This window comes from Canis lupus, chromosome 16 (genome assembly GCF_003254725.2).
Source record: "Canis lupus dingo isolate Sandy chromosome 16, ASM325472v2, whole genome shotgun sequence".
In the NCBI taxonomy this organism is placed as follows: Eukaryota; Metazoa; Chordata; class Mammalia; order Carnivora; family Canidae; genus Canis; species Canis lupus.
The window spans coordinates 34,214,796-34,228,346 of NC_064258.1; the positions used below are offsets into that span (position 1 = coordinate 34,214,796).

Here is a 13,551-nt window from a genome sequence, read left to right on the forward strand (position 1 = left end):
TTCATCTATAAAATGAGGATGATAACAGCAGTCTCTTGTAAAGTCGTTGTGAAGAGCAATGACGTTAGAATATGTAATGCACTGAACATGATGCATGGTACACAGTAAACACTCAAAAAGTTTCAACTACTGGGGCACCTGGTGGCTCAGTTAGTTTAGCATGGGACTCTTGGTTTCAGCTCAGGTGGTGATCTCAGAGTTGTGAGATTGAGCCCCTTATCCAGCTCCACATTCAGGGAGGAATCTACTTCAACTTCAGATTCTTTCTTCCTCTGCCCCTCCACATTCACAGTCTATCTCTCTCTCAAATAAATAAATAAAATATTTAAAAATCAATTTCAACTGTTATTGTTGTTATTACAACAATTCTATACGAGATTTCCAGAGCCATGGGCCCTACTCCCAGATTTGCCACTGACTTTGGTAAGAATTTCTCTTGGCCTCGGTTCTTTTCAGTAAAATATGAGATGTAGAGGACTATACAATATTAGACTCTCTTCTAACTTAAAAATTCCCACTTCGCCACTAAAACTCCCTATGCCAGTGACCTGAAAATGATGAAAAATCACCATAAATATAATTTTTTGCCACCATTTGTAGTTAAAATGCTGCTTCCACAACTAGAAAACAGAATAAAGTAATGGGACATATGAAACAATGGGTCTTTATTTTCACTTCAGAATTGAACAGAATCTTTTAGAAGTTTGTGCTGCCTTATGATACAAAACTTATAAACTAGAGTGAAGTCTGGATATAATATACAGGCTGGTTATGAAAAAGGTGATCACACATCCTGGTTTCCAGGGATACTCCCAGTTTATGCTATCATCACGACCTAAATATTGATAGCTTGTAGTCTCTAACATTCAAAAGCAAACTGATTTGGACAATAAACCATAGTATCACCTAGTTACATCATGTTCTTAATTCATGAAACTCTTAAAGTTGGAAAATTTGGTTTCTTTGAAAATAAATACCAAGTTTTGTTAAGCAAAAACTATTAAGTAATCTTGTGACTATAAATTTAGGAATGATTTAATCATAGATTTCAATGGTGCAGCACCTACACATTCAGAGAATTATAACTGTTCCTTCTGCTTCTAAATTTGGGTCATGTTGCTAATTCTAACTTTATACTATCTAATATCATGCTTCATTCATTCACTCATTTCAAGTGCTTGTCTATGTGCTTTCTTTGGGAAGGTCTAGGGAAGAAAGAATGGAAAGAATCAACATGTCTCATGGATATCACGGTACCTTTTATTTGAATCTTACAGATTTTTAAGAATGATGTAGACCTCTCTGCCTGGCTGCTCTAAGACTCACTTTGTCTGATTCTCTCCAAACGCCAAGTGGTTTAGTGATTTCTTTGCTATATTTAAACTTACTAAATCCTAGGTGTGAAACTACAACAGTTGTCCCAGTGTAATTACAACTGGAAAGAGGAAAAAAAGCACAAACAGTGAGGAAAATGAGAGTCCTACAACCACCAGGTGGCATTTCTCACCACTTAGCTAATCAACAGGATTCATGAAAACACTAGAGGACACTAGGGGAAAAAGGTTTTGTCAGCCATTATTTGACAATGTGCCATACTGAGTCATCACAAGAAATGAAAATGATCCAATAGAGTCCACAGCCATACATAATAAAAGATTTAATTCACCACTGAAAAGTGTTTAAGAACTACATAAAATATTTAAAACTCCTCTAACACAATCCTTATAGACTCAAAGGTCTCAGAAAGGATTACAGAGAGCAATGTTCCTTTTTCCAAAAGCTTACTTTACAACCATTCTAAATTAATGGAAAGCTGTCCTCAAGGCACACTGAGCCTACTGGCTTTCATCATACAAGTATCTTTTCTATTATGTGTACTATTAACACTGTTAACCTTTCTATATTATTTATACTATTCCACATATCATTTATTGTTTGATACTATTGCTTCTACTTTTATAGGTATGGATCTACACTCCTTTATTGCATTATGAACTACTTCAGGGCAGAAACTATGTTTTATACCTCTTTCACATCACTTGTCTGAGAAACCAGCACAGTGTCCCACTGTGAAGCTACAGCCCAACTCCACCACCCTGTGTGGGAAAGTGACTTCTCTGATTCTTGGCTTTCTCATTGGAATTCATTTATTCATTTACCCAAGTATTTATGGAGCACCCACTATGTGCCTGGTCCTATTCTAGATTATATGAACAAAACCATCAAAAGTCTATCCCCCACAGAGAATATCCTGGTGGGGACCCAAAGACAACAGACAAAAAATACAGTAAGTTTAACAGTTATAAGTGCTGTAAAAAAAACAGCAAAGGAATATGAGGAATGTCGAATGTCAGAGGGGGAAATTAACTTGAAATTTTCAATATGGTGGCCCAGGAGGCCTAAATGAAAAATGAGTATTTCAGCAAAGACCGGAGAAAAGGAATCACTCCATGTGAAATGTATTCAGGGAGGGGCGTCTGGGTGGCTCAGTCGATTAAGTGTTCAACTCTTGGTTTCAGTTCAGGTCACGATCTCATGGGTCCTGAGATTAAGCCCCGAGTCAGGCTCTGTACTCAACAGGAAGTCTGTTTGAAGATCCTCTTCCTCTGCCCCTCCCCTTGCTTGCACATGGGCTCTCTCTCATACACTCCCTCAAATAAATAAATAAATCTTTAAATAAATAAATAAATAAGTAAGTAAATCTCTCTCGGGGAAAGAGAAGAGCGGGAACAAAGCCCTACTGTAGGAACATGCTCAATTTTGAAGAATATCAACAAGAATGATGTGGCTAGAGTGAATGAGAAGACAGTGAATGAGAAGACAAGTAGTAGAGAATGGAGTCAAAGACAAAATGGAAGACCAGATCACACAAGACATTTATCATGACTTTTGTCATTATTTCAGTGAAATAGTCTGCTGCTAGTTGATTTTTAGCAGAAAATATGACCTCTCTGACTTATTCTAAAAGGACCACTCTGGATCCTGTACTGAAATAACGAAAGAGGGGAAAGAGTAAGAACAGGAAGACCAATGACAAGACTGCTTCAATAATGCACCAGAATGGATATGGTAGCTTGTAGCAGGGCAGTGACACAGATCGAGAGAGAGAAATTATTAGATTCAGTATATATATATTCTGAAGACCTCATGAGATTTCCTCACTATTTAAATGTAGAGTGGAGTGTGAGAAAATGAGGAGAGTTTAAAATTTTTGGCCTGAGTACTACAAGGATGGGCTGCTATTAAATGACATGGAGGAAACTGAGGGAAGAGCAGGTCTGGGATTGAGAGAAAATCAGAAAGGCAGTCAGAGGAATAGGTTAAGTTTGAGACGCCTATTAGGCATCTAAGTAGAAAGATGCTAAATAGACAGTTACCTTTAAATAAGTGTGTGTGTGTGTGTGTGTGTATTCTATAAAATGGCTAAAATAAAAAATAGTGATAATACCAAATGCTAAAGGAGACAGAGAAACTGGACCACTCACACATTGCTGGTATCAACTCAAGGAGGTGGATATAAAGTTGAGAGTTGTCAACATGTAGATGGTATTCAAAACTGTGTGTCAGATGAAATGAAATGACCAGGGGGCATAAAAGCAGATAGGAAAGAGAACAGGGGGCAACCCTGGGTGGCGCAGCGGTTTAGCGCCTGCCTTTGGCTCAGGGCGCGATCCTGGAGACCCAGGATCGAATCCCACGTCGGGCTCCCGGTGCATGGAGCCTGCTTCTCCCTCTGCCTATGTCTCTGCCTCTCTCTCTGTGTGTGTGACTATCGTAAATAAATTTTAAAAAAAGTAAAAAAAAAAAAAAAAAAAAGGAAAGAGAACAGGTCGAAAGATAAGGTTTCCGGCATGTCAATGTTAAAAGAGCAGGGAGATGAAATGAAACAAGCACAGGAATCTCAGAATGAAGATACAGGAAGGACAGAAGAGAACCAAGAGAATGTGCTATCCTAGTGAAGAACTGTTTCAAAAAGGTAACAAAGATACTAATCTTGGGGGCTTGTTGTGAGACTTAACCAAGATGAAAGCATTAACCCAGGGCCAGTCCCATAGTTGTTGCTCAATTCAGTCTAGTTTGATTCTCTTTCAATATATACTCGCTAACTGGTACATTCAAGGTATTTTTGTTGGTTTGTATTATTTTATTTTAATGCCTGCTCTAACCAAATCTTTATGAAAAGAGCTAACAAAAAGAAACTCTCAATGTTCCTACCTATAAGTATAATTAATACACAATGGAAATGAGCTAGAAAATCTACCAAAAGAATAACAAACAATCTCTAACACTTTTTCTTAGTTTACTTGTAGAACTATTAAATCTTGGGTTCAGGGGACATGACAGCTTCACTACTACCAGGAAAACCTAAATAAATCAACCTTTTTATTCATTTAAAATTAATATAGTAGACTAAAGAACCCAGAAGTAAATTCATCCAAATATACCCAAATGATTTCTAATGAAGTATTAAAAGTGATTCAGCAGAAGAGGGACAGCCTTTTCAACAAATGGTCTGGAGCAATTGGATATCTACAGGCAAAAAAAAAAGAAAAGAACCTCATTCTAAACCCCACACCTTACACAAAATTTAATTCAAAATGGATCATAGACTTAAATATAAAACATAAAACTATTAAAATTCTAGGGAAAAATCATAGTAGAAAACCTTCAGGATTTAGAGTTAGGTGAAGAGCACAATGAAAGAAAAAAATGATAAACCAGACTTCATCAAAATTAAAAATGATCTAAACATGATTCTAAAGTAGTGTCTGTGTTCCATAGATCAAATCTAATCTGCAGCCTATTTTGTTGTGACCCACAAGCAAACAGTTTTTACATTTTTTAAAAAATATTTTATTTTATTTACTCATGAGAGACACAGAGCAAGAGAGAGAGAGGCAGAGACACAGGCAGAGGAAGAAGCAGGCTCCATGCAGGGAGCCCAACATGGGACTCGATCCCAGGTCTCCAGGATCACGCCGTGGGCTGCAGGTGGTGCTAAACCGCTGTGCCACTGGGGCTCCCCTAGTTTTCACATTTTTAAAGGGTTATTAAAAAAAAAAAAAGAAAGAAAAGAAAGAAAAGAAAAGAAAAGAAAAGAAAAGAAAAGAAAAGAAAGAAAAGAAAGAAAAGAAAAGAAAAGAAAAGAAAAGAAAAGAAAAATGTGACAGAGACCATATGTGTGGCCCATAAAGCCTAAATATTTACTATCTGGTTCTTTCAGAAAAGGTTTGCCAATCCCTGCTTTATAATATCCCTCAATAAATTACATACTAACCTTAGAGGAAAGCCAAAGTTAGGAATTTTTTTAAATCTTTCCCCTGCTTCACCATTCATTTGCCCTTTCATAGCGAAGTCTTCAGCTTTCTGGTAATTCCCCAATCCTGGACTCTCCTTTGATAAGAATGTCATTTCAAGACACTGCACTTGGCTGGCTTACCGATGGGAGTATTGCCTTTAGGGAGCCCAAAGTCCTGAATGAACTTCTAAAATCATGTCCCCATTCAGAAATACAGTGAGCCTCATCCACAGCAATAAGTGTGATACCTACAAAAGTGAAAAATATAAAAATGTGGAAAATAAAGTTCAAAAAGAAGTAATAAATTCATCTAAGTCAATATCACCTTCACTTGAAAATATCAAATTAAAGGAGAAAAAATAATTCAAATCAAAGTATTTGGTTCATCTAAAAATATAAGCATAAATTACAACAAGTTAACACCAAAAATCATTATAAGAAAAAAGGATGGGAGATACACGGATAAAGGCATATGGATAAAAAAAAAAAGGAAACATTTATATATTATTCAAACAATATTATTTATTAGATTTCAGCTTTCATCATTATTCCTCAAAGAAATGGAATTAATATTACTTTATCCTCAAAACTATCATTCATGAACCATTTGCAATGATAATGCCTTAAAAAAGAAGCGTTGGGGTTTTTTTTCCTCTTTGGTAATACTTTCAATTTTATCTCATCAATTAGCTACCAAAAGAGATTAAAGAGTATATTCCTCCTGAGAAGATAAGCATCTTCATGGTCCATAACCAATTACATGTTAGACCACAGAGTTCTTCTAGAATGCCAATATGGGAAGACAGGATGATATCCACATTTATAATGTAAAATGGTAAGAACTAAATCTCAGTATGTACCAATGTGGTAAGAAAGAATATAACCCATTCTTTCTTCCCCTAGCAACCCCTCTACTTTGCCCCCACACCACACACTCACACTGAAATGGAGTCAATAGTATATAGTAATGCATTTCAGAAAAGGGCTTTATTGTATAACCATCCACTAAAATGGATGGCTTTGGATATTTCAAAGGGATGATAATAGTGCTTTTGCCCTCCAATACCAAATTAATACTTAGGACAAAAATAATCTTTTCCATCAATAGATCATTACTTGATATTTATTTGAATATTAATGATTTTCTGCCATTAGGGGGGTGATTACAAATATGTGTTCTAGAGTAGACTACCTGGATGCAGAACCTGGCTCCCCCACTAACATCTATATTACCTTAAGCAAGTTACTTAAGTTTCCAAGTATCAGTTTCCCACGAATAAAAGGTAAATATAGAAGTACCTAACATTTTTTAATTACTCTGAAGATTAAGTTAGATCATTCACATAAAATGCTAAGACAGGGCCTAGCATAAAAGACTGCTCAATAAAAAACAAAACACCAAACTATTACCATTACAGTTATTAAATGCTCACTATGACTCAAACATTTCTCTAGGAAAAGATTAATAACATGTACTGTATAACCTTGAGAAGCTCACAATTCTAAAAGAGGAGGAGACAGACAAGCAAACAACCAATAACAATTTACTGAGATTACCAAATACGACAGAGATGAAAGAAAAAGCAAAAAAATAAACCTACTAAATATGAATACAGGTTGATTAGTATCAAAATTCTCTGGCTGCTACTGCATAGCAGGGAAAAATTCAATGTTACCACTAATTTTGGCTTTAGAAACTAAATGACCCAGATTTTAAATTAAATAGGTTACAAAAAACATGATGGCTCTTCTTTTATTTTGTTTTTTTTTTTTTTTTTTCTTCTTTTATTTTGAAACCTTCCTTTAGCATCTGCCTTTGGCTCAGGTAATGATCCCAGGGTCCTAGGAACAAGTCCCACATAGGGCTCCTTGCTCAGCAGGGAGTCCGCTTCTCCCTCTCCCTCAGCCTACAGCTCCTTCTGCTCCTGCACTTGTGCTTGCTGGCACTCGCGCTTGCGCACTCTCTCTCTCTCTCTGTCCCCCCCCCATATCAAATAAATAAATAAATAAATCTTAAAAAAAAAAAAGCTTCCTTAAAATTATAGGCTTAACTAACTACCTATTAATAGAGCTGAACTTTGTCCCTTACCAACAGTTTACCAAGCTTTTGCTAACTTTCGCTTTAAATTTGCAAGTCCAAGTGTCTGCCCAGGTTTTATACATATTTCATTTTGGCATATCTGCCACTCAAGTCTTTATTCTAAAACCAAAAGACAATTATAAGTGTGTTTGGTTTGAAGGAGTCTCCATACACAATTATGTTTGCTGCTTTTGTTATACACTCATACTACTTAAATAATGTAACATAAAAAGCATAAATCTGATTAGCTAAATGTTAGACTACTGTACAAATAGAATTCTGAGTAGATTCAACTTTTGCAAGCATTTCAAAACTTCCTCCAAACAAAAGCCAAAGAAAAATATTTCAAAACGAATTTATCCCTTTTTGTTCAACATTGAGTCAACCAAAAAGAGCATTTCATCCATCCTATGCAGACTGTTTTGCTCTAATAATTGCAGTGTGCATAATTTAATCCATTACAAAAAAAAAATAAAGAATTAGAACTAGCTGTCAAAGGATCTAAGTAAATAAGCTAATAATTAATTAATTCCATCCCAGAAACAAAGCAAATACTAAAATGGAACAAAACATATCCAGCTCACCATGGACACAGATCGTAACTTTTGCTATAAAGCCATTAAATTCATATATCTAGGGTATTTAGGCCTAACCTAAGTTGAAATATCCTTAAGAATTCCATACAATCTAATAGGAGACACACCAAATTTGTCTTCCATTAAAGGCAAAAATATAATATGCCAATAAGTGATAAGAAATTGATAATATATCTTTAATAATGTATTTAATCAAATGTTAACTTTGCCCTCATTCTTTTGCTCACATTTACTATATACTAAAAAGTTACAAATTTGTTTTTATTACATTCTCACAAAAATTTTAAATGTATTCCTAGAGTTATATGCTACTAACCAAACATTAATGAGATGTTGCCATGTTGAAAATTTACCTATCCAGAATTATTTTAATATATAATTATACAATAAGATCATAGAATATTAGGAAACTAAGAGTGGTCGGTTCAACTGAATGGTTGAAGTAACAGTAGCTATGACTGCAACTCTTGGGTGCTTATCTAGCCATCAAGAAGGAATAAAAAAAAGACAAAAATTTTTGAGTACAAAAAAAAAGGGCATCAGCACTTGACTAATTCTGTATTTACATTTTCTAGGAAATAAGCTCTATCTAACTTTTTAAAATCATACTCACTGGTGGCAAATAATCAAAGGTACTGTGGTTTCCAATCCTGACTACACATCAGAATCACTCATGAAAAACTTAAGGAGGTGCTAGGAGCCCACCCCAGGCATGGTAAATCAGAATTTTTAAGTTTGGTGGATACTACATTTTTCTAAAGTTGGAAAGGTGATTCTCGTGAACAAGAAGGATGGAGAACCACTACTGTGATTTAAGTTAGATTCAGAATATGAGGGCAGCCTGGGTGGTTCAGTGGTTTAGCGCCGCCTTCAGCCCAGGGCCTGATCCTGGAGTCCGGGGATTGAGTCCTGCGTCAGGCTCCCTGCATGGAACCTGCTTCTCCCTCTGCCTGTGTCTCTGCCCCTGTGTCTCTCATTAATAAATAAATAAAATTTTTTTAAAAATTCAGAATATGAAAAAAAGGAAATTATTTCATAGAATCTAAGATTCAACATTTGTTCAATAATAATTTAAATCCCTACTATGTGCCAGGTACTGCACTAGGACATTTTTTCCTCAAAAGGTTTATAATTTCAAAGAAAAGAGATAAACAGCCAATTATAACACAGGATACTAATTTTTCTGGCAAAACGAATTACAGATACTAGGGGATAAGAGAAGAAAGACACCAACTTGGAAAGTCAGAGACTTCCTGGAGGAAATATTATTTGAAATCAACTTTAACAGAAGTGAAATGCAATATTCATCCATATATTTAACTTTAAAGGATAGCTCAATTAAATAAGTACTTATAAAAAGATCCTATCGTACCACTTACCAATATCAGCCTGAAGTTGCTGGAGTAGGAACAAGTTACCAGAACAGAATTCTGGAGTTATGTATACAATCCGATATTTGCCTCTGTAAAAAGAAACAAATAAACAAGAGAAATAAGAAATATACTAAGTTAAAGAAAACATGATCCAATGAACTAGAACTTAAAACCGTAATGCCTGACAAATTTTTAAATAATGTTATACCACTTAAAACTAAATGAATGTTACATGTTATATATATCCACATATATTAGTTCCTTGATTCCACTTAAATACAGCAAAATAAAAAGTGACAGAGTACTCAGAGAGTACTCAGCATTAAGGTGACATTAGAAGGCAGGTTTTAATTTCCAACAGTCTGACCCAAAACTACAGTCAAACAAGTCAAACAATCAAGCCTATGGTAAACGTTTCATGTGCTAGCAATCCAGCCATATACTACCCTCTTTCTTGGAGAACTACAACTCATTACCTTACCACCCACTCCATGGCAAATCACTCCATGATTAAGCCCACAGTGTCCATGTTTCTCCTATGTATTTTACTCTCTTGCCTAAATATATCTTGTTGGGCCAGGGTTAGCCACTGTATCAATGTCAAATCAATTAGTCTCTGTCCTAGAATTTGGGGATCTGACCAAGAAACAATCACTCAGTCTCTACCAATGGCAAGATCTGTAATATGTGAAAAAAGGAGCTGCAAAGCAGTCTTCTCTACCTTGTGAATAGAAAAGAAGAAAAGGCTTATCTTCTCAGAAGAACAAGGAAGACACACAGAGGCTATAAATAAAAGAAAAACTTCCTGTATTCTTGATACACAAATCCAAGTCTCTGCCTAAGAAGTGGCTAAGTTGTATTCAGTGTGATCCACAATACATTCCTATATCCTTAATATAAAATTCAGTATTTGCTGACGCTAGCTTTACTTTTTTCTATTCTGGGCAAATAGAATCCTAACTAAGATAATGTTTGTGATAAAAGTTAGGTCTAGGGCATTTAAAATACATAAAGTCTTCTTTTCATTCTTCCAAGTGAAGACATAGATAAAGTTAAATAGAATGAAAATGAATTTCCTATATAAATACTTTAAAATATTTCATCTACTGTGTGCCAAGCACGTTACTTTCATTAGGAATTAGGAACAAAAGAGATATGCTTTTAAACTCATGAAATTAATTCAATATTCTAATTCACATAGGAAAACAGTATAAATAAAAAGCTCTGATGTCAAGGAATCCCTGGGTGGCTCAGTGGTTTGGCGCCTGCCTTTGGCCCAGGGCGTGATCCTAGAGTCCCGGGATCGAGTCCCACACTGGGCTCCCTGCATGGAGCCTGCTTCTCTCTCTGCCTGTGTCTCTGCCTGTGTGTGTGTGTGTGTGTATGTGTCTCATGAATAAAGAAATAAATAAAAATCTTAAAAAAAAAAAAAGAAAGAAAGAAAGAAAAAAGAAAAGCTCTGATGTCAGACGCCTAAGGTTCAAATCTCAATTCTACTTCTTAGAAGCTAAGTCATCTTAGCCAAGTACTTAACTTTAGCATGCCTTGTTTTCTTCAGTGTAATATAGTCATAATAATTATAAGGACAATTAACTCAACAGATAATCTAGACTCAAGATAAATCCAAGCAAATTCCAGCTTCCATTTGAGTAGAAAAGGTAAATTTGAAATACTTTTGGAAATACGAAGGACCTAGAATAGACAAAACGCTCTGGGGAAAATAAAGAACAAAATTGGAAGACTTCAACTACCTGATTTCAAGGTTTATTATAAAGCTATGGTAATTAAGACACCAACTCAGATGGTCTAAGAGACTGATAGAACAGAGAACAAAGAGTGGAGCAATAGACCCATGTATATATAGTCATTTTATTTTTGACAAAGGTACAAAGACAATTCAGTGGAGAAAGAACACTACCTTCAACAAATGGAGATGGAACAATTGGATATCCTTATGAGAAAAATGAATTATAATCAATAACTACTACAATACACAAAATTTACATTAAATGGGTTGTAGGCCTAAATGTAAACCTTAAAATTGTAACACTTTTAGGAGAAAATATAAAAGAAAGTCTTTGTGATCCTGAGATAGGCAAAGGTTTCTTATATTCCACACCAAAAGCAAAATCCATAAAAGAACAAATAGACAGACTAGACTTCATAATGTAAAAGAACTGTTCAGAGAATGAAAAGAAAAATCACAAACTAGAAGAAAATTTTTGCAAAGCATATACCAATACAGAATTTGTATTCAGAATACATAAATGACAATCAAAACTCAGTAAGGGAAAAACAACAATAAGGATCGGGCAAGAGATATGAATAGACAGTTCCTCAAAGAAGAAGCCTCAAAGATAGCCAATAAATGCATGAGAAGATGATCCACATCACTAGTCATTAAGGAAATGCAAATTAAAATCACACAGAGATCCTATTAGAATGGCTAAAATTAAGACGGGCCACATATCAAGCAACGGCAGAGAAGAGACAGTGCTGGAATTCTCAGACCCTGACACTGGCAACAGAAAATGGTACAATCATTATCAGAAAGTCTGGCAGTTTCTTAAAAAGTCAACACAGAATTACCTATGACCCAGCAATTCCACTCATAGGTACCCACACAAAATCAAGAAAACATATCCTCATGTAAAAACTTACACAGAAACGTTCACAGTACAATTATTCCTAACAGCCCAGAAGTGAAAACAACCTAAATGTCTATCGTTAATAAATGGATAAACAAAATATGGCATGTCTATTTCATCCATAAAAAGAAATCACGTACTGACAACATTATGCTAAATGAAAGAAGCCAAACACAAAAGGTCACATACTAAGTTTATTCATATGAAATGTCCAGAGTAGGTAAATCACAAGGACAGAAATTAGATTAGTGGTTTGAAGGGGTGTGGGAGGAAGGACACTAGGGAATGACTGCTTAATGGATACTGAGGTTTTTGGCGGGGGTGATGAAAATGTTCTGGAATTAAATAGTGGTGATGGCTGCACAACAATTGTGACTGTACTAAAAGCCACTGAACTATACACATTTAAAATGGTTAAAATGATGAGTATTACATAAATTTATCTCAATCAGAAAAATAAGTTAAGTATTATTCACCACATGATCCAATGACTCCACTCCTTGGTTTATACCAATGAAATGAAAACATATGTCCATAAAAAGATGTGCATACAAATGCTCAGAGCAGCTTTATTTATAACAGCCCAAAAATGGAAACAATGCAAATGTCTATCAACAGCTGAAGAGATGAAACAAATTGTGACATATCCACATAATATTATCTATTCAGCATTAAAAAAGGAATGACCTATTGATACATGCAACAAGATGGATGAATCTCAAAGTACTTATGCTGTGTGATTTAAACCAGACAAAACAAGACCACATATTGCATCACTGATTCTGTTTATGTACAATTTTAGGAAACATAAGCTAGTCTAGAGTAATAGAAATTAGATTAGTAGTTACATAAGTGGGGTAGAGAAGGTAAGAAAAAGTGAGGGGAATGGATTACAAAAAGGTATGAGCAAACTTTGAGGATGATAGATATATGTTCATCATTTGGACTGTGGTGATGGTTTTGTGGGTGTTTATATGCCAAACTTACCAAATTATGCACTTAAGTATGTAAAAATGATTGTATGTCAATTATACCTCAATAAAGGTGATTTAAAATGTTTAAAAAGAAAATATACACTCAAAAAAATTTTATATAAAAAAAATTTTATAGAAATATTCATAGCACCTTTATGAGTAATAGCCCCAAACTACAAACAGCTTAGGCATCTACTGATAAGGAAATGAAAATACAAACTATGGTATTTTCATACAATGACATCACTCTGAAGTATTAAAAAAATACAGATACAATATGAAGAATTCTCTAAATATTTTGCTGAATGTAAAAAAATTTATACAAAAATTCATATTATATGAATCCATCTACATGAAGTTTGAGAACAGACAAAAGTATGGTAGAAAAAAATTAGACAGTGGTCTGCTTTAAAATGGAGATAGGAGGACAGACTGGAAAGGGACATGACATGAAGCAACTTTCTGGAGTCACAGTAATACTCTATTATATCTTGATAGGGGTTTGGATGATACATTTGTATGCATTTATCAAAACTGGGTAAATACATTTGTATATGTGTATTTATTAATAAGATACATAA

At 34.8% G+C, this 13,551-nt stretch overlaps 1 protein-coding gene across 5 annotated transcripts in view; it reads right to left on the bottom strand.

Moving 5' to 3' along the window:
• The window catches only part of WRN (WRN RecQ like helicase), a 140,115-nt gene that overhangs the window by 63,510 nt on the left and 63,054 nt on the right, over window positions 1-13,551 (bottom strand). For all 5 annotated transcript variants that reach the window (XM_035699760.2, XM_025421731.3, XM_025421640.3 and 2 more), the window contains 2 exons: window positions 9,355-9,437; window positions 5,441-5,547 (listed from right to left, as the gene is read on the bottom strand). In XM_035699760.2, the coding sequence (XP_035555653.1) occupies window positions 5,441-5,547; window positions 9,355-9,437 (190 nt within the window). The remainder of the gene's footprint in view (window positions 1-5,440; window positions 5,548-9,354; window positions 9,438-13,551) is intronic.